Source organism: Amblyomma americanum, chromosome 8 (assembly GCF_052857255.1).
Source record: "Amblyomma americanum isolate KBUSLIRL-KWMA chromosome 8, ASM5285725v1, whole genome shotgun sequence".
Lineage (NCBI taxonomy): Eukaryota > Metazoa > Arthropoda > Arachnida > Ixodida > Ixodidae > Amblyomma > Amblyomma americanum.
In genome coordinates, this window is record NC_135504.1 from 23,007,152 (window position 1) to 23,028,426 (window position 21,275).

Sequence of the window (21,275 nt, forward strand, 5' to 3'; positions counted from 1 at the left end):
TCAGTCACTCATTAACTTTCACTCACTCACTGACACCTAGTCACTCATCACTCGCTCAGTCACTCAATAACGTTTACTCGCTCACTCACTGACACCCAGTCACTCATCACTCGCTCAGTCACTCAATAACGTTTACTCACTCACTCACTGACACTCAGTCACTCATCACTCACTCACTGACACCCAGTCACTCATCACTCGCTCAGTCAGTCACTGATACCCAGTCACTCATTAACTTTCACTCACTCACTGACACTCAGTCAACCATTGCTCGCGCAGTGACACTCACTCACTCTCTCCTACACCAACTCACCGTGCGCGTCCCTGTAGTAGGCGTGCGTGACGCTCCGGAACCTCTCCTGGCCCGCCGTGTCCCAGATCTGCGCATTTTGAGAGAGCGCTGTTGTGGCGGTGCGCACCAAGTTCCAAGCAGCCCCCACCAAAATTTCCCCCCCTGCTGACTTCCTCATCCCACGAGCAGGGATTCTGGCACCGCGCCATTCGCATCGAGTGCAAATGGCGACTGCTCTGCTTATGTCTTCTGCACTCGCTCCTTAAATCCCATTTAAACGCTCTCCAGAAAGCGCGGGTACTATCAGGAGAGCAAAGCTTGACGCTCGTGCCATATTTCAATGTCTCATGCGATGAGTCGGCACTGTAGCCCAAACAATCGGGACAGCCTTCGTCCCTAGTACAGTCGCGGTGCATTTGCTTTATTTGCCGCGGTGGCGAAAAAATACCATACGCTCGGCTTTCAAGACGCTCTGAACTAGTAGTTATGATTCATTTTGCTATTTATTCCAGGCACATTGGAATGTTGTTGCCTATGGCAGGGCCTTTTCAACGAAGTAATATCTCAGTACGATGTTTAAGAAAATTCTCCAAGGTGGAGTTGCATTGCAATAAAGCAGCAATTTTTCATTACCATCAACACAAGCGCAGCTTTAGAGCTACAAAGGAAAGCTGTAACGATTGCACAGAAACTTCGCATACTTGAAGAAAACCATCTCCTGGTTCGGGGATCGAACCCAGCACCATCACCTTTCCGGGGCAGCCGCCGTACGAACTAAGCAAACTGTAGCTAAGAGCTGGACGCCGCATGACTGCGCTTGGGTGGACGCTAATTAGTAGTTACTCCGTTATTTACATTGTATTGTTCCACATGGAAGCAAATGGACGAATGACATGTAAACAACTTGTACAAACACGAAAACGAATGCTCACCTGAAGTTTGACTTTGTAGTCGTCCACAGTCACAACCTTGTTCTGCAAAGAAAATAAACATAAGCGCTATTTAGTGACCAGCTCTGAACTGTACACTGTAAACACACCCTACACTGTACACACAAAAAAGCCTATGTAGGTGTAAAAACAGAGTAAGCTGTTTGTAGCGCACACCCTTTTATAAAAAGGACTGCGTAAGAGGAGAGCTTACTCCCTTTTTAGTTCCTTATGCTTGGAGTGTAGAACAAGAAACAAACGTTTGTTGAAAGCAGACGGCAGCAGCTGTTTCTCTTTAGAGGGCTGCAAATGATGACGTCACATCATCCGCTAACGAGGCTGCTTTGGTTTACCTAACCAGTATGGGCTAGTCAGAAGCATCCGCCCGCGAGGCGCTTTCTGCTTTCTTTCCTGCATACCCCATTCGTTGACGGCACATTGTACAATGTACATCGCTATTTTAGTGCGGCCTCATCTAGCCGAAAAACCTCGTCTATATTCCATAGAAATGGTTTCATAACTTGTCGCAGTGAGTGTATGACGGACACGAACGAAAAAAGATAGAAAGATATGGCCTGCACGGTGGATATATCTACACGCTATGCAACACCACTGCCGGCTTTCATCGCCATCGCCATCACCGGATCCTCGCGATTGTGAGAAACGTCCCAAGAGCATCGTTGCATGCTCTATTCAGTCGCAGTGTATACGCGGCGCTCAGCGTTGCACGGCTTGCGACAGATGGCGCTGATGTCACTGCCACTGATGAAGGTCGTTGGCGGCGGACTTGTAAATCATTCATTACCGTCCGTATGCTAGCCGCATGCACCGCGTCAGAACGAGATACACGTTTTTCCGTGTGCTTTATTCCCCTTATAATGCGCCGTGATGCGTTCCGCAATTGTGTGCAGTGTTGAAGAAGCCGGAGAGGTGTATCTTCCAATCAGGAGACTGGAAAATCCGGCGACACTGTTGATGCGCCGGTGCGCGGGCTCAGAACCACTGCGCGCATGCGCAGTCAGCGCCTATCCTTGGTCTGAACGACCCCGTTGAGTGAAGCCATCGTGTGCTCGGGCGACTAACTACACTCTAAGCATAAATACGCCTATATAGGAGTAAAAAGGGAGTGAGAGGTCCTATAGCACACTCCCTTTTTATCAAACGGAATGCTCTAGAAGACAGCTTACGCTATGTTTACTCCTTTCCGTTAAGAGTGATTGGCATTGGCCCGAACACGCGTGACGTTTTTGCAAAGTAAAGAAGGTAAAAAGAAGGTAAAACGTTTGTCTCAAACGGCTTAGCTGCATGCTCTGGACGTGTTCCGTGCTGCACACGCTATATCTGGCGACAAAACCTGATTCAAAAGGGGTTGTGTTTTGGATGGATGCAAAGGTATACACTCATCGGATTGCTTCGACTTTTACTGCATTGCTGGAGGACCCGGCTTCGGCAGTCGCTTTCGTATACGGAGCACGCAGCTCGGACGTTCTATACAAGTGTTTTGCCCATTCCCTTACAAAAACGGTCTATAGACAGTCTATAGACTTCTTATAGACTCTATTGCCTCCCTATAGATATTTCTTTTTGTCTCTTCATGGTCTATAAATTGTCTATAGACAAAAGTCTACCAAAACTGTACGGCCATAAATTCATAGGTTGTCTATAGACTGTCTATAGGATTTCTATTGCCTATAGACTGTTCTCAAGGGTTTGTCTATAGAATTTATAGGCGGAAGTCTATGGAGAGTCTATAGACTGTCTAAAGAAATTTTTGTAAGGGATTGTGCTATCGAGGACATTCCAAACGCGAACAGCAGAATAATATTTTAGTTGAGTGCGATTAAAATCACCGAAAGTGCAATGACCTCTCTTCTGAAATGATAATGAACTTGAACCGCGTTTCTTATCGTTCAGGTAGCATGTTTGTGTTGCCTTTTTTTGTGCTGGTGTTTGAACTCTGAACTGGACTCTTAATTTGTCCTCGATAGTGCACAGGCAGTACAAAGTAAATATGTAGAGCTTTGGCAAAGATAATTGAAATCGTTTAAAATAAATTAAGAAGGACACAAACCACCAAAACAGAACTTTTCTTGAAATTTCGTAATACCATTTATTATTCTGGAAGATGTAGGTACACTCGATGGAAAAAGCTGGATCGCACCGTCGTCACATGCATCGCAGATATGCCAACCAGAATCTGAAAATCCCTGCAATTCGTTACATAGGTGACATTCTACACTATTATACTTGCTTGATTGTTTGTTTGTTTGTTTCATGTAATGTAAGAGCCTTGCATGCTACTTTGGTAATTGTTGATATTGTATGCAACAGTGATTTCCCCATTTCACATGAGTAATACCCCTGTTCTTATTCACTAAGCTTCTCTATACCCATGAGCGAGAGAATCGTTACTCGAAATAAAAAATAAAGCAAATTTATATCGCTCACGTATTTTTCTTTAGATAAGAAAAGACAAAAAGGAACTCCGGTGACATATCTGTGACCAGTGAACGCACTGAAAAACACAGTAACAACAACAAATTCACTCCGAAGCGGATTCCTGCTTTGAAGCAGGCTGCTATGTTGTAAACGTGATTTCAGCGTACGCAGAAGTCGCGCACGCTGCTAAACTTAAGAAATAGCGTACGTAACGCGAGCGTACGTTAAAGCTTGCTTTGAAATAGCGTTTGACGCATGCGCAGTTTGAAGCGCATTATCACATGCGCCCATATGCCCATGTTATACTGGCATTGCATTCCGCAACGTCAGAGAGTCGTCTCTGCAATCATCGTAGCTTCGGTAGTGCTGCACGGAACTACTGTGATGGAGTCTAGAACTGCATGTGGTGTTGGCTCAGCCCGCACGTCTTATAGCCTTACCACTACCACAGCTTCCGCGACGCAGCACCCAACTAAGGTCAGGCGGAAATACTGCGCGAAACGAAATCTCTTTCGGTGGAAGCAACTGGGAAAGTGAAAAACACGACACAGGGCAAAAAGCCAGGGGTAGAAGAATATTTTATTTCCTTCGCGTGGAGCGAACAGCAAACACTACACAAAGATAACTCTATTCGAACAAGGTTCCACACAAAAGTTCACCGGGGGAACAGTCTGAATTTTTGAACAGAAGCTGACAGGCTCGTAAACTATTTGCTCCAGGCGGAGTCGCCCTTTATCTCCTGTCTGCTCCCAGTTTGTTCCTGGTTCGAGGTCCGGTCTCGAGCAAGAACGGACACAGCGCGTAAAGGTGCAAAGGAAATTCCATTTCCCCACTTTTCGCGAACTTGCGAAGGAATGAGAAGAACTCTCGTTGACACAGGACCTTTAGGAATTCGTCGCGGTCACTGTCGAGCAAAGCACACACGCCAAAAGCTCGAAAATATCATCAGTGATATTTATTTACACTTTCTCGCGTCAGTACACGTTACCCTCTCTGTGTGTTTCTTCGTATCTTAAAATCAGAAAGAAAAAATAACTTTTGAGAGAATCGTCGGAAATAGTTTGCAGCGAGGACACGAAGCAGCTAGAGCTATTTCCTACCGCTTCGTAAAGATTCCCTGGAGTGCGATTAGCAAGCGAAGAGTATTTATTTTTCGTTGTTTGTTTTAGCATAGGAATTTTCTTTATTCTAAGCTTCGCTTATTACTAAGGAAAATATAGAAAAATGAAATGACACGTTGAACGAAGTATATATATGCATCTCATTAAAATGTGCAGCTCACTGCAGTCCGAAACTTTTTAGAACTGTAGGGCCAGTTTGGCACGTGCAGAATCTCGTGATGTGAAAAAAAAAAACATTCCCAAGCGTACATCTGCGTAAAAGCCTTGAACATGAAGCTTTTTTTTTTCATTGCTGGAGCACTGCGCCGAGAAAGGGTAAAATATTGCGCAGAGTGGATTGAAACAGATGATCTTTGTCGTGAGAGAAAAATGACCACGACTGTATATATGCCGCTGAAGTTTTTATAAATGTTAGAAGTGAATGATATGCGTTCTTCTAAGATGACGTCAGATGAATAAAATTACCATAGATTAGAGATATTTTAAGGGTCTTAATTCTTGCCGGATGGAATGCAGCCCAACTTGCATAAATCGAATGCCTCAAGCAGGAGTTGGTGCTGCGCTCTAACGAAGTTTTCAAGTGGTGATATATATATATATATATATATATATATATATATATATATATATATATATATATATATATATATATATATATATATATATATATATATATATATTTAGGGAGTAGTCATGTGGTGGTTTCTCATACCGTGAGCTACGCCTGCGTTCACCTTGACGCAAGCGCGATTTCTTGAGCACTGATTTCGGGCGAAGCTTTCATTTCGAAGAAGACTGCAGTGTTCAAGAAAACGACCAGATCTCGTCCTTTCCTTTGGCAAAAAACTGACAGTGATAGGCCAGTCTGGATAATGTGTTCACAGGTGGCGCATTCTCATTGGCCAGCAAGTGAGCACAAAAATTGTCGCTGCATTCCTATTGGTCAAAAGCTGAACTCGTGATACGGTAGTAGTTACGTCACTGAGTTTTGTGCCGCGAGAGATCTGCCACTGCTTCGACGGCGATGAGAGTCCGCAAACGTAGGTAAACGTGCCTGATGCAGCCGTCGATGTAAGGGAAAAAATTTGGGAACACTTGACGCATCGTAGGAGTGGAATGCGATTATCTTTCTGTTTCTCGCAAGCTGAAGATGATGGGAATTCTTCGCTAGGCAAAGCCAAGAACTGGTTCTAACCGGATTTCCCCGCCATTTCTTCTTTTTCTTCTCTTTCTTGCTCTCTCTGCCTCCTCTTTATTCTTTCTTCCATGACGACGTCACCACGTCACGCGACCTCTCTCCGCCAATCATTAACTTGACTCCCACCTGCAACTATGGGCAGGTTGTCATGACGTCACGAGGTCATGTGACCGCTCTCGACCAATCGGGGTGTTTACTCTCAGACATCGGCGGGTTTTGGTGTGACGACAATTCTAATGCTATCGTATTAATAAAAATAAAACGCGAGGCATGAGTATCTAAAAAAATGAAATTTGATCAATACACCTACTACTCTCGTTCCGTGCTTCACCGCATCGCACTTCCGGAGGCCTTTCGCGCTCTCTATTCGAAGTTCTCGTCCTCGGAGATACAAACATTCGGTTCGAGTCGAACTGCCCGGAAGGCGGAGGAAATGAGAATCAAGAGGACGTCCCGGGCCGACGGACCTGTCCCTGTCCAAGGCCGTTTCCGCAATTCCTGCCCCCCGTGGACGCCCACACATGTCCACTCGAAAAGAGGCTTCGCCACGCCAGCCGCGGTGATGAACGCCGTCAAACCCGATATATACAACTTCGTCGCATTTTCGGCCTCAGCAATTTCCCATTTCCCCGACCGCCCGCTTCGAGTGGCTCGTTGCTTTTTTTTTTTTCTTGGAACACTTCGCGAAGCCCTTCGAGTCTCCGGTTGCTAAGATAAAAAAAAAAGAAAAAGAAAGAAAAAACCTCGCCCCGACTAGGCTAGGACTCCCAGGAGCCATTTCTCATCTTCTGAGTGACGACTTCGCCCTAATCAACGAAGGCGAGGTTCGTGCGCGACTGCTTCTCGCAACGATTTTCAGTAAACGCCGCGCTATACACATACACGCGTTGCGCCGAAGGGAGGGTGTCAGATTAATACCGTGCAGCACTCTAGAAGGCTAGAGCTGCTACGCTCTAAACACGAATACACCATATGTGGTTGTTAAAAGGGAATAAGCTGCGCTCTATATCCCTTACAAAACTTTTTTAGACAGTATATACACTGTCCATAGGCTGCTGTTTATAAAGTCTATTCACTCTCTATAGACAAATCCTAGAGAACAGTTTATATAATGCAAATTCCATATACAGTCTATGGACAGACGATAGATTTATGGCCATACAATATTAGCAGACTTTTATCTATAGACTGTCTATAGACTATGAATGGACAAAAAGAAATATCTATAGAAAGGCAATAGAGTCTTTAAGCAGTCTATAGACTGTTTATAGACCATTTTATAAGGGTAGCACACACCCTTTTATGAAAGCGAGTGCGCAAGAGGACAGTTTACTACCTTTTTTACTCATTTCTGATTAGAGTGAAATCACATTATACTTAAGCGCCTAACGTAGAAAGCAGTTACCGGACGTACAGTCGCGAGAAATATGAAAGGGAACAACATTTGAGCATTGATTTAACGATTACTGTATAAATTTGTGTGGCAAGCTCAGTTTTTTTTTCTTCTTTGTAACCAGCTTTCATCTTAGACTGTTAGTGCATAATATCAGAGTGTAATTCCGAAATTTAGTACAGAAATAATAACCAGAGAATTCTCAGTTTTGTGAAAATATTTTGTTCCCGCTTATGCTTCTCACGACTGTACATAAAGGTCGTTCGCAAATATGTCCCGCGCTGCCTCTATCTTCTGTAGGTCAGTCGCCAGTAACGGCCAGTAACGAACCTTCTTCCCAATGCACGTCCGCACAGGTTCTCGACTCGTCCGCCTGATTAAAAGCTGGCGCCAGTGTCGCCCTGGAACGGCGCGTAGTTTCCAGGAAGGCGCAACATATATAGATAGCTACACACGGGCACAGGCAAACACACCGGAGCAGCCAAGGACCCACACGGAGTCGTCAATATCGACATTGGGGGGGGGGGGGGGGGGGGGGCTGTTATTGGGACGGATAGCGCGATGTGCCACAGAGCCTCTATCCGGCAAATGCAACCGGATTCGCCCACGCGCCCCCTCATCTTCCAGGCTTGCCATTGTTGCGATAGCCTGGCCTGCGATAGCCTCGAGTGCAGCCCGCCGCTGTACAACTGCACCGCCGTCACCGCAACACGAGAAAACGGGGACAGAAAAAAAACAAAACGAAACAAAGAAAACGGAGGATGAGGAGAAGGATCAGCTAGCCAAGCTTCCAATCGATCAGAAAGCCTGGTACTGTTCTAGCTGGGGGAGGGCGAAGGAGGGAGTGGAGGAGAGGTAGGTAATACGACTTTCAGGACTAGAGGGGCATGGAATAAAAGCGCGGGTCTAATAAAACGCGCGGAGTTATAACGATGACAGATACGAGCGCGCGCGCAAACCGAACCATGCGGGCGAGCTACTGGGCGCTCTTGAAAAAAAAAAAAAAAACGAACCGGGATGAGAGATGCCTCTATTGTTGGGCTCGTTGCCGGGCTAGATGCTTCTCCCTCTCTTCTTTTTTCATTCTTTTTTTTATCGTTATAGTTAGTTCTTTCAGGCTTCTGTCTCTGTTTTCTAATACCTTCGTTCTTTTTTCTTCTTTCTTTTCAAACTGGGAGAGGCATGGAGAGCTGTCCTCGGACAGTCGCCTTCTGGACGCCAGGAAGGCTGAGTGGTGGATCTCGGTTTTGTCGTTCGGATCCCTTGATGCTTCTTCTTCTTCTTCTTATTCTTTTTCCTCACGGAAGAGATTTCGCTCCGCCGGATCTGCTGCCATCGTTTTCTCGCCGCGAAAAGCAGGTACCACTGGCAGAAACAAGCTTGTCGATTTTAAACGGACCCGTTAGAAAAAAAAAAATAAGAAGCATATGTGGAGGCGCAGCGCGTAGATGTCGGATGCCCGAGTGGGGAATAAGGCTTATTTGGCGGAGAGATTTGTGATTGGGCTCAGCACTGGCGTCTTGCTCTTCTTCGAAAAAGAAAAAAAAAGCAATAGCGATCACGAAAATCGCGATAGCACATTACTGCAAATGTTAGTGCAGCAAAATATTTCCCGCCGGCTGGGCAGGCAGAAGCGATGCAGCATTTACTGAGAACAGGGAGGACAACTCATCTTTGATGTTAGCAAAAAAAAAGTTTAAATTTATTTATGAGAAAAGGAAACGCGCAGTAACTATCTTACTTCTCGGTGGACACGTGAAATTCCCCATGGGTGAAGGGATGAAGGAAGGAGTTAAAGGTTTGATTGATCGATCAATCGATCAATTAATTAATTAATTGATTGAAAAGTTTATTGAATGCATGAGAGATAAAGATTAATCTGGACCGCCTGCGGTTCACTAACGTCCATTGACATATCGCCCTCCAGCACACGGGATTCTATTTTGCGTCTCGCCTCCATTATGACGATGATTATGATGCTGAATTTTAAGTCGCAGAAGGCCAGCTCTGGCCAGAGAGTGCCATGACACCAAAATATTTTACATGTCCACAAGGCTGTGTCCAAGATCCAGTTTCCAAGCATTTCGCAACAAATGAGCCGAGAACCAGGCCAGGGGAAACCGTGTGCCCATCGGATCACCGGTGGGTACCCAGCGGCACTGGAGAAATATTTCGCCACCATCGAAACGCGGAAGATGTAGGGTCGCGTTTCGATGGTTAGAGAATAAAAGCTCGACAACGAAGATATTCCCTAAATAATTATTCCCTAAACGCACATTCCCTAAACACTTATTCCCTAAATACCTATTCCTGAAATACCTATTCCCTAAATACTTATTCTATAAACCGACAGCTCCGCCCCCCCCCACCCCGCTGCCATAACTGCCGTGACTGCACATTCTCACTCAACCACGTGGCCCAAGGTGGCACACTCCCGAAAGCAGTAACTCCCTGCTGCCCACATAGCTTTTACTCCTGAGCTGCGCCAAGGAATCTTTTTGTCCAGTTTCGACTCGCCACATTGATCCAGCAAGCATGACCCAGGCCGGTCAGCAAATGCTGAAAAAAGGTCGCTTCAAAAACGGTAGTAATGAAGAAAAGAAACCGCAGAAGATAGAGTGTCCGATAAAAAAATCTGAAGGCGAAAGCGCCGTTTCCCGGTCGACCAGATCAATGTCTACCTGGCTGGATTGAAATGGACGAAAACCGTTCGCTCGAGAGATAGTTAAGTCTACTAGTAGAAACGACGCGGTTGCCTGCCGACCATCGTAATTCCCGTAGTTGTGTTTTTTCTACCTTAACCCACTTCACCGTTCATCATTATCAGAATCGTACTTGTCGTTATCATCATTATCATCACAGCCAGCATCACCACCAGCGTAACCACCAGCAGCGCCAGACCCACCATCATCATAATTATCCGAACCAACTACACCTCAGGCCAAACACCTCTCGCAATGAGCACAACATTATTCCCGTCTTCTGTCAGCCGCGGACACGTTATTTCGGGAGATTCCCTAATCCATATCTTTTCTTCTTTCACTCCCTCCTTTATCCCTTCCCTAACGGCGCGGTTCAGGTGTCCAACGATACATGAGACGGATACTGCGCCATTTCCTTTCCCCAAAAACCAATTATTATTATTCACTTGACCCTATAATACAAAGCTCCCGATTAGGCCTTCCTTCCCCTGGACTCCACTATGACCCCATCTTGCCCCTTTTACAAGCAATCTTCAAATCCTAGCTTGTTTTGGCAAGTATACACGACGCAACGCGGAAGAGCTATATATAGGTAGCGAGATGGGGATCGATGCGAAACTTGGCAACTACCCCGTGTCATGCGGGAGTAAGTGGGGAAAAGGGAAGGAGGTAGAGGGCGCTGGATGATTAATGGCCGCTGCAGTAGCGACACGTAAAAAGTTAAAAATCTCACTCCGGGCGCTAACAGCTTCGCGACGACCGCAACGCCAAAGACTAAGAGGGAAAGGGGGGGGGGGTCTAAACGAGCAAAGGACGATGGGGACACGGACATTGTATCGACGGACGCCGAAGAAAAAGAGAAAGGGGAGAAAGGGACCACGGGAGAGGGGGAGAGAGAAAGGGTTCCCGGGACTTTGGCGGAAAAAAGAAACCAACAGCAGGATGACGGACGACCAATTGCCCCGTTTTATCCGGTAGAAGTAGCGGGCGTACGGATAAAAAAAACGAACAAAAAAAGGATGCACTAAGAGCGAAAGGAGGGTTGAGGCGAGGGAGCGAGTTGTTTTCCCGCGTGACCTTTTTTGGCACGATTCCCTGCCGGAAGAGTTAGGGACTTACGGCACGGCGATGTTGCAACTCATACTTTTAGTATAACCCTCATAAACTTACACTCGTGAAAATGTTCCCAATCAATGATGTAAATGACTACTTATTTTGTTTCATTTTTTTGCGCGTCTGTGGTAATTTTGCCATTGTAATTCGTTTGTGTTAATTTATATGTTACATGTTACGCTGTGTTGCTGTGCCAGGTGCACCAGGGGGCACGGGCCTCGTCAGGCTTAATATGCCTTCCCCCCCCCCCCCTCAAATATGTACACATGCTTGGAATAAAGAACTTACTGCCACTAACAGATTGCACTGCTGTAGCTGCTGCAGTACTAGCGATGATTTCGTCGCCGAAACATTATGATTATTGCCAAATTAATTCCTCAACTGTCACTTTAACCACGATATTATATTACTTAAGTGGAATTAGTTGAGTCTTTGAGCGTCTTATTCGCTGTCATTTTATCGCAGAAATTTGTAAGCGCTACTTTAAACCCGCGCTCAACATTGTAGTTGTTAATATCGTTGCATGACGCGTCACCTTCGTGTGTGCGTGTTCGATTAATATGAATACACAAATCTCGCCATCATCTTCAGCCTGACTAGGCCCACTGCAGGACAAAGGCCTCTACCATATCTCTCGGATTAACCCTGTACTGTGCCAGCCGCGGACACCTTATCTCCGCAAACTTCTTAATATCATCCGACGACCTAACTCTCATTCGTCCCCTGCTATGCTTGGTTTATGTTGTAATCCCGTCCTTTACCTTTAACGACCATGTATTACATTGCCTTTGGATTATATGCCCTGTATAATAATAATAATAATAATAATAATAATAATAATAATAATAATAATAATAATAATAATAATAATAATAATAATAATAATAATAATAATAATAATTGGAGGAAACGGCGCAGTATCTGTCCCATATATTGTTGGACACCTGAACCGCGTCCTAAGGGAAGGGATAAAGGAGGGAGTGAAAGAAGAAAGGAAGAGAGGTGCCGTAGTGGAGGGCTTCGGAATAATTTCGACCACCTGGGGATCTCCAACGTGCACTGACATCGCACAGCACACGGGCGCCTTAGCGTTTCGCCTCCATAAAAACGCAGCCGCCGCGGTCGGGTTCGAACCCGGGAACTCCGGATCAGTAGCCGAGCGCCCTAACCACTGAGCCATCGCGGCGGGTGCCCTGCATAAGCCCATTTCGACTAGGATATCACTAACTCGCGTTTGTTCCCTGACCCACACTCTGCCAGCTTCCGGTCTCTTAACGTTAGACCTATCATTTTTCTTTCCATGGCTCTCTGCGTTGTCCTTAACTTAAGCTGAACCCTTATCGTTAGCCTCCACGTTTCTGCCCCGTAGGTGAGTACCGGCAAGATACAGCTGTTGTATACCTTTCTCTTGTAAGTCTATATATGCGTGTACCGGGTGTTTCACCTAAGACTTTACGCAATTGAAAAAAAAAACTGGCTTTTTGAGTTAGAAGAGCGCTTTTTTCAGCATAGCATTGTCAGTTGTGTAGTAAAGTCTGCGCCAGCTTTGTGTACAGCGCTCCGGCGGTGCACATCCGTGCAACGAATTCAGATCATGTAGCAGCCGCTAGGTTCCGGGGGCAACACTTGCGTGAGTATAGTGCAAAAAAAAAACCACAAAGTATACACGAGCACAGTGCCCAGAAATTAAGGGCTACTCTGTAATTTCAATTTTTGTTACAAGGTACGCACTGCTCGAGCGCTCTGCACCAGGGTAACCAGATTAGCTGGCTGGTTAACCAATATTATAAGTTAACTTTCTTAATATTACTGTTATACTGTTTCATTATTGAGAGGCGAGTAGCCCACCGTAAGTAATATCCACATTAGTTTTTAGAATTTCGAAAACGCTGTTAGCCTCGGCGCTGTGGCCTAACAAATGTTAGCTGTTTCGACGAGTTAGGTGCACTGGAGCGGTTGCTTTGCCCGAAAGCTTTTCGAAAGCGCATATATTTTGGCCCGGTGTAACAAGAATTTGTTGCGCCATAGCGCCAAGGGTAACCGCGTTTTCGAAATAATATAACCTGATATGGATACTATTTGCCGTGGCTATACCCCTCTCAATAATTAAGGAGACTAACAGCAATTGTTAAAAAGTTGACCATTCATATTAGTTAACCAGCCAGCTAGCTAACACGTATTAGCTGAATTTTGATGTACTACACCGGTGGCAATGCTATGCTGAAAAAAGCGCTCTTCCAACTCAAAAAGCCTACTTTTAAAAAGTTAATTTTGTTAAGCCTTAGGTGAAATACCCGATATAAGTATATAACACATTTACTCGCGTCTTCGTGTTTTTCACTATCTGCTATCCATTGTATTAACTGCCATTTTGCCAAGGAATGCAGTTACTTGCACAAGTACAATACCTGCAATACAATATACGCTCTGCAGTAAAATTACGCGCCAGTTTTGGGGATTTCCGCCAGTTCGCAAGTCCCTCGCAATAAAACATGGCCATTCCATTTGCGTTAAATATACAAGAGGAACCCGACGAACTTGAAATGCAGAGTTGCATTCTTAGTTGCCGATGCGTTGTGTGCTTGTTATAACAAGCGCACTTCCGCTCTTCAGAGAGCGGGGGGGGGGGGGGGGGGGGGGGCAAAGGGGGCTCAGAGTATATGCCTAGTTATTACGGTCCATGCGGAAAGCTACTGGGAACGCGGAAAGCTCCGCTTTAATGAGGCGCGCCAGGGACTCGAGCGATACGCGGGCGGGTAATGGCTCCCTAAAACGAACTGGGGGATATAACAAGCACAGTACGTCGTTTGTACAGATGCTTCCACTACCGTCTGACTTGCTTCGGACACGAGACGAGAAGCGTACAGCGATCGGAGTGTCGATCATCAAACTTTCGTCGATCAATGTCGCCGTGACGACGTTCCCGCGTATAGCATCCTGACAGCGATAAAGAAGCGCTTAATGGCGGATAAGAACGAATGGAACGGCCATGCAAGCGCGAGCACTTTACCCTTAAAACGCCACAAATGGTCGCGAAAAGGAACGGACTTTACCAAGACTAATGACCGATATATGTCTGCAGCGTGAGATGACTATAGTCGGGTACAAGTAGAAAAAAATAATCGACTTTTCTCCATCAAAAGGTCCCCTTTCCAACCAATGGCGTCGGCCGATTCTCATGAACTGCTGTCGTGACAATGCGGGAAGTAGCAGACAAAAAGAAAATAGTCCTCTCTCGGCAAAGACGGGGATAGCCCTTTCCTTGCATTGTCGCGCCACTACCTGCATTATCAAGCTAGCACATTCTTGAGAATCGGCCGACGCCATTGGCTGGAAGGGAATCCTTTGATGAGGAAAAGCCGCTTGTATTTTGACGTATCCGATGACTGTGGTCGTGTTTCCGAGAAAATTTTTTCACTGCGCTGCCATTAAAACCCTGCAATCTCAGATTTCGTCCATGTCTGTTTGCGCTGCCAGCAGGCTTTATGGCCAACTATTCAGAACACTCGATAACTAAACACTATCTGAAAGAACGGCTGGCTTTGGAAATACATTTGTGTTGCGTTGGTTATGGACATGTATAACCGGTACTGTATATACACCTCATCCATTTGCAATATTGGGCCAATTACCTGTACGAGTCAAGTCTCGTGTGGAACTGGTCGTTCTGAGAATGCTTGCATTGCGTGTGCATTTACGTAGTATTGCCATAACCAGCAAAACAATGGCTAAATCGTGCTAACACACCTCATTCTAATTTGTCCTAACCATGCTAAATCGGGTATATTTTTTTTTCTTTTTTTTAGATGCGCATGCAGGATAGTCTGGTGTCCTCAGGCATTGCAGCCCGCTACTGATCTCGTTATTAGATAATACATTAATACTAACAAGAAAAAAATTTGCAAATTTGATAGTCCACTGATCGCGCGATGCGAGCACATCGTATGCATGCAATAACTTATTACAGTGGATTAGAATCTACGACCGCGAGACGAAGGCATCCAGAAGTGTGTGGTTGGCTCGAAACAGCTTGAGAATATCACTACGAAATGCAATCGCACGCTGGCCTGCGTCAAACTATACTGCTGCAGACGAGAACTGATTCTTTTCGCAGAAAAACCGAAAAAACAGCACTCCATCGTTATCTCTATCAGTCATGTTTAGCAGACGAATCAGCCAAGTTATATGCAGACGAACTGATACTTTCTTCGCAGACGAACTGAGACACAGCCTCCACCGTTACCGCTATCAGCAAGTTACGCCCGAAGCGCTTGTCTCGGCCGCAGACGTCAGCTCGAAATCGCACCGGACTAAGCGGGCGATTTCTCTTTCCTCGTAAAAACGACTCCACAAAGCCTGTAACCATTTCAAGCGGAAAAAAAGAAAGGTGTGGCAAAAGTTTGTGCTGTATTCTCGATCGCGGCCCATTAACGAGGCCGCTACACCAGGCGTTCCCGTTCACGATATTCGTACGACTGCGAAGCGAGGAATCATTTTGCGGCCTCGCTCTCTCCTCATCGGAAGACTGGGATACGTGCCTTACCCGACGGTGCCCACAAACGATCACCGAGGCCGTGTTCTAAAGGCGGAGTGTGCGCTCGAATGCGAAATGGAGCGCCACTTGTTAGATCGATATACCCAGCCGTCGTCCCGGCAGTGAGCATCCCGGTTGTTGCATTTTAATGGGGTAGAGAGATGCACAGTTCAAATGCCCAAATTATGAGTTTGTGTCCTTCCAGGGTTTAGATTTAACCGGTCGACTCCAGAACTGTGCCTTATCCCATTTGAATGCAGGTAACGACGCATGTGCTGTGAAAGCATGTACTGGCTACCCGAGCTGCGCCGTAAGGGAAGGGATAAAGGGGAGTGAAAGAAGAAAGGAAGAAGGAGGTGCCGTAGTGGAGGGTTCCTGAATAATTTCGACCACCTGGGGATCTTTAACGTGCACTGACATCGCACAGCACACGGGCGCCTTTTTGTGTTTCGCCTCCGTCGATACGAGGCCTCGGCGGTCGGGTTAGAACCCGGGAGATCCTGCTCAATAGCCGAGCCTCCCTATAGCGTGAACGTGGTTTCTGCGCTGCAGTTATGTGTGAAACATTTGATCAACCCTCCCAGAAACTCGTTTTACTTATGTACAATCGCGGTAATATGTCTGCACAGCTGATTTCTGACTTTAGCCGAGAGCGAAAAGTAGCGAAATTTTCTTTTTTTTTTGTCTCGAAGTGTCCTCAGCCGAAAAGTTTTCTGACTTACTTTGGGGCAAATTTCGGCTTTTCTGGAATAAATCAGGAACCGACGGCATCCCCAGGTGACACTCTATACTCACACACATACAAGTGTAATGTCTAAAGAGCATTCGCCGACAGAGGTACTCGCAAAATACCAAAAAAAAGGCAAGGAACTTCGAAACAAAAGGCACGCTCGCTTCAGAGGCGAAGGCGACGACGGTACGTTTATTATCCTTGTGACATCCAGACTATAGGGCGTGCAGAAGATAAATTCTAAAATCCCTGCAGGCTATGCGACAGAAAGATTCTGCGCTGACTGACTCACGCAGGTCAGCTTCGGGTGTGCGCCTTTACTCTTTTGACCGGAGACATGCTGCAGATGCTGCTACACTGCACGCAATTTGTGGCGCCGACCGCTTGCGTACGCCACCGCTCGAATGCGAATTCTGTGCAACATTACACGCTTACGCGCGCACAGACACAGTAAAAGAGAGAGAGAGAGAGAGACGAAAAACACCCGCACACAAAACACACAAATGCACACGACACACTGAGAAAAACCCACAAAAACACAAAGCGCACAGATGCGCACATGAGAGAGAGAGAGAGAGAGAGAGAGAGAGAGAGAGAGAGAGAGAGAGAGAGAGAGAGAGAGAGAGAGAGAGAGAGAGAGAGAGAGAGAGAAAGAAAGAGACGAAAAGCAGCCAGTCCATGCGGTGCATTAAATCGCTTTCCGAAGAGCGATTCGCTTACGATTGCGCTCCCAAATCGATTCGAGAATTGCACCCCTGGTGGGGTATAAAAGCCTCGTTACAGCCGCCTTCGCTGCCCGTTATCGTGGCAGCCTCCCGCAGCAGATCGTAGTGGGACGCAGACGGGGGGAGACCGCATTAAGGCCGACGCCAGTTATCGCTTGGAAGTGCCGGAAATAGCTCGAACACTGCGCGGAATATTCTAATGAAGTTCGACAGCGGCCACGCGTTGTACTGTGAAGCGAACGACTCCAAGCGATGCATGGTCGATGACGTAGGCATGTACGGCGCCGTCAGCTGCTCCTGCAGACTGCGGGCGTATACGCATACGGACTCGATCATCCAGGCGCCCTCAGCTGTTGGAACCCATTAATCACCCCCCCCTTCCCCCCCCCCCCCCCCCCCCCGGTTGACCTCGTTCTAGCAACCGCGTGTTGTGCCCAGCGTTGGCCTCGATATGAGAGAGCATCGTCACAGCTCGCGCGGTCATGTCCATCCTACAAGAACAAAAGAAAACAAGAAACGAAAGAAAACAAGGGGACAAACCCTGCGTTCGCCTTTCGTATTTTCTACCTGAAGACAACGGCCGCGGTGAATCCATTAAGTATTGTCAAAACAAGTCAATCTAGCAGCCTAATGTCACCAATGATGGAAAAACGGTGCCCGCGCGAACGTAGAGGGCTTTTCTAATGACGTCTAATGATTTCTAGAGGCGCTCCAGATCAGAGAGTTTTCATGACCGTGACCATGTTTCGTTGCAGCCTGCCTGTATTGCGCCATCACTTGAGTTCCAGAGCCCGCAAAAGTTTTGCCGAGTCCGGTAAAAGACGAAGATGACTGAAGTGTTCTTTTTGAAGCGAAAGCCTCCACTACGCTAGGTTTTCAAGAGGGCAGCGTAAGGGCAGTTTATCCTTGAACTTTCCTGATTGGTTGAGAGAGGTCATGTGACCTGCTGACGTCATCACAATCTGCCCACCGTGGCAGGTGGCAACGGACTGTGAGCAACGTCTCTACCGTGGCAGAGTGGAGATCAAATTGATGATCGACAGAGAGGCCACGTGACATTTTAACTTCATCTGCTGATTCGGACGTGATCTCGAAGCGTCCTGTCTAACCAGCGACGCAGAGTCGGAGGTTTCTTCAACTTCGACAGCTTTAACTTCTCACCAGGTTAACCAAAGTGTAAACCACAGCTAATAGTTTTTTAGGGCTTAACTCCCTCAAGTTTATTCCTTTTCAAAGCGTGATCGGAAAGTAGAACGCCCAACACAGGACAGCTATATGACGCGCGTCGCCGCAAGAACCGACATTCCGTAACCTTGTTTTTGTTTGTTTCTTTTTGTTTGTTTGTTTACCTCGTTATTTCTTTGCTGTGTAACAAAATAAGAACAACGGTTTCGACAACACCAACAGTCTTCAAAGAAACGGCGCATGAGTACAGCAATCGCGCGGAGCGTTTGTAATGCAACGCGATACACCACATTGCAGTCCAAGAGAATACTAGATATCTTTTTTTTTTTGCGTATAAAGGTAACAGATACATGGGGCTGGCCTGCCAGGGCTCCAAGGAGTCGGCCCTGGTGGGCAAGCTCTTCAGACAAAATTTAATTCAATTAAATTCAACTGTTTTTTTTCTCGAGGAAGAAATACATCCTGGAGAGATTCAAGGGCTAAAAGGCTTTAAAACCACTTGCCTGGACCAAATGGCCTCTCAGATGACTTTACAAGACGGAACGTACATGAATATTACCAAAGAAATACAGCAAAGTAATTCAAACCATCGTAGTTTTATGTCAACTGAGTTTTAAACCGTGTTGCGTAAGTGATTATATTTGCAGGTATACAGGAACAAAATGCCTGAAAGCATCCCTCCGTCCCGTCACTCTCACGGCGATTCGTCAGAGCATTTCCGGCCGAAGAAAGAACTAGCGGGAAAGCCAACGGAATCCCTGTTCATGCAAGCGCAAAAGAGAAGGCATGCGCAAAACTCCATTCGGCCAGGCCAAGCTGCCACGTCAGCCAGTAGCTCCAGCATGTATGCAGCGCCACATCACACCGCTGCCCCTCAGTGAAGCCCAACCCCAGGAATCGAGAGCGCCGCGCGTCAAGACGAATGCCGGCGCAAAGCAAGGCGTCATTTCTTTCCCCTCTCCCAACGCGACGCCACCGACGCCGCGCTTGGGGAAAGAAGAGAATCTCCTCGGCCAGGCTCTCGAGAGAGGCAATAGCGACGGCGCCACCGTCGACAGCCCGCACGGTCTGTTTAGCACCGCGGCGCCAACGGGACAGCGGCCGGCCAAGCAGGCGCTTTTTCCTCGGCCTCCCTAATACTTTCTCCGGCGTCCTTTTTTTCCCGAAGAGGCTGCCCGCCTTCCCTCCTCCTTTCCTACTCATTGACGCTGGGTCCCAGTTTCCCTCTAGCAGCAGTAGCAGCCGCAAAGCGCGGCACAGTCAATTTTCCCTTCTGTCCCGTTTCTCCTTTTCCCGCTTCCCAATTTACGCCTCCCCTCCTCATTTTCCCGCTGCCGCGTCGCTCCCATAATACGCTCATGTCATCGCGGCGTTTCCTTTGCTCTTGGGGAGGCGGAGAAATAGGGAGGCTCTCTTAAGACGTTGCGCCGGGAAAGTAAGGATAAACACACACACACACAGTAGGGAGGGAATAGAGGGAACACGCCAGTATACGACGTACAAAGCGGAGCTGATTGCGTGAAGGAACTCTCTCCCCTTTTTCCCTAGTGTTTTCCTGTCATTTCGTTTGCCCGCCTTCGTTTTCTAGGGAACGCATTCCCCACGCGGTGGACGCACGACATTTCGCCCTGCCTCTTCCACTCCCTATACCACCCTCCTCTCTTCTCCCGCTGTTGGATGACAAGGCGGAGCCCCGGGAACAAAGATGAGGAAAGCCGCAGGCTTGAGCCGAACATACCCCTCCCCCCCCCCTTTCGCTTCCCCGCCGTGTTATCCCCTTTTTCCCTTTTCCCTGTGGAGCTGTTACGTCCATCACGTTCGTCCCGAATGATCCTCCGTACCCGCCCGCTTTATTAATGGGTTTGCGTGTCCTCGGCGTGTTAGCCTTGGTTGTTTTCCCTCTCGCAACACGCACGGATGGGGAAGGAGCAAAAAGAAAACTCAAAGTACAACGTATACCTTATTTCCCCCTTGAACGCCACTATTTTCTGCTGTGCAGTGTATTTCGTTGTTAGTATACGATTTAAAAAAGAAAAGTGACGCTTTCGAGCGCTGTGAGACCGGTATGAGCGTACAGTAGAAAGCGCATAACAAAATATAAACGTTCTGGTCCAAGTTAGGGATATGTACCGGGCATCGTGGGAAACGGAGAACATTCGCGATCCGACTTTGGTTGTCGAGATAAAGCCAGAATTACAAAAACGATGTAACATTCATGGACATCACATACTAATTACAATAGAAACTGAGATTCTTCAGCATGTCCGAAGAAATCTAAAGTATGCAAAAGCGTCCAACCATTACAAAAATTTCTTGAGACAGTCTATAGTCTCCACAGGCTTCTGTATATAAAGTCTATAGACTCTATGGCAAACCCTAGAGAACAGTCTATAGGCAATACAGATGCTATAGAGTCTATAGACAATCGTTAGATTTATGGCCATACAATTTTAGTAGACTTTTGTCTATAGAGAGACTAGACTATGAATAGACAAAAAGAAATATTTATAAGAAGGCAATAAAGTCTAGAAGTCTATAGACTGTCTACAGACCATTTTTGAAAGGCAAACGCGGCCGCCTGGGTAAAACTAGAACTCAAAAGCTTAGGCACATTTAAAATAGGGCGTACCGCTGCCAGGCACCACGGCCGCCTTCTGCGCATGCGCAGATCGCCCTGAGACCGCTAGATGGCGCCAGGTGCCCGTCAGCTGTGCGCACGCCTGCCGCCTCGGAACCAACCAGCGCGTGCGCATTGGCGGCGTGCGATACATTGCAAGAGCTTACGGTACGCGTTATGCTAAAGGTATTTATTCGTTTCTTTCACAGTTAAGAGCATAAGGCGTCCACTATCCATTTATGACCAAGGATGCCAAGTTCATTTCCGGCTGAACGCAGGGGAGACAAGCATTCAGGG

General features: G+C 46.8%; 1 protein-coding gene across 2 annotated transcripts in view; it reads right to left on the reverse strand.

Annotated features, from left to right (window-relative positions):
- LOC144101106 (ras-related protein Rab-37-like) overlaps positions 1-21,275 on the reverse strand; it is a 130,919-nt gene that overhangs the window by 13,736 nt on the left and 95,908 nt on the right. For both annotated transcript variants that reach the window (XM_077634128.1, XM_077634127.1), the window contains exons 3-4: positions 1,225-1,266; positions 314-380 (exon numbers count right to left, since the gene is read on the reverse strand). In XM_077634128.1, the coding sequence (XP_077490254.1) occupies positions 314-380; positions 1,225-1,266 (109 nt within the window). The remainder of the gene's footprint in view (positions 1-313; positions 381-1,224; positions 1,267-21,275) is intronic.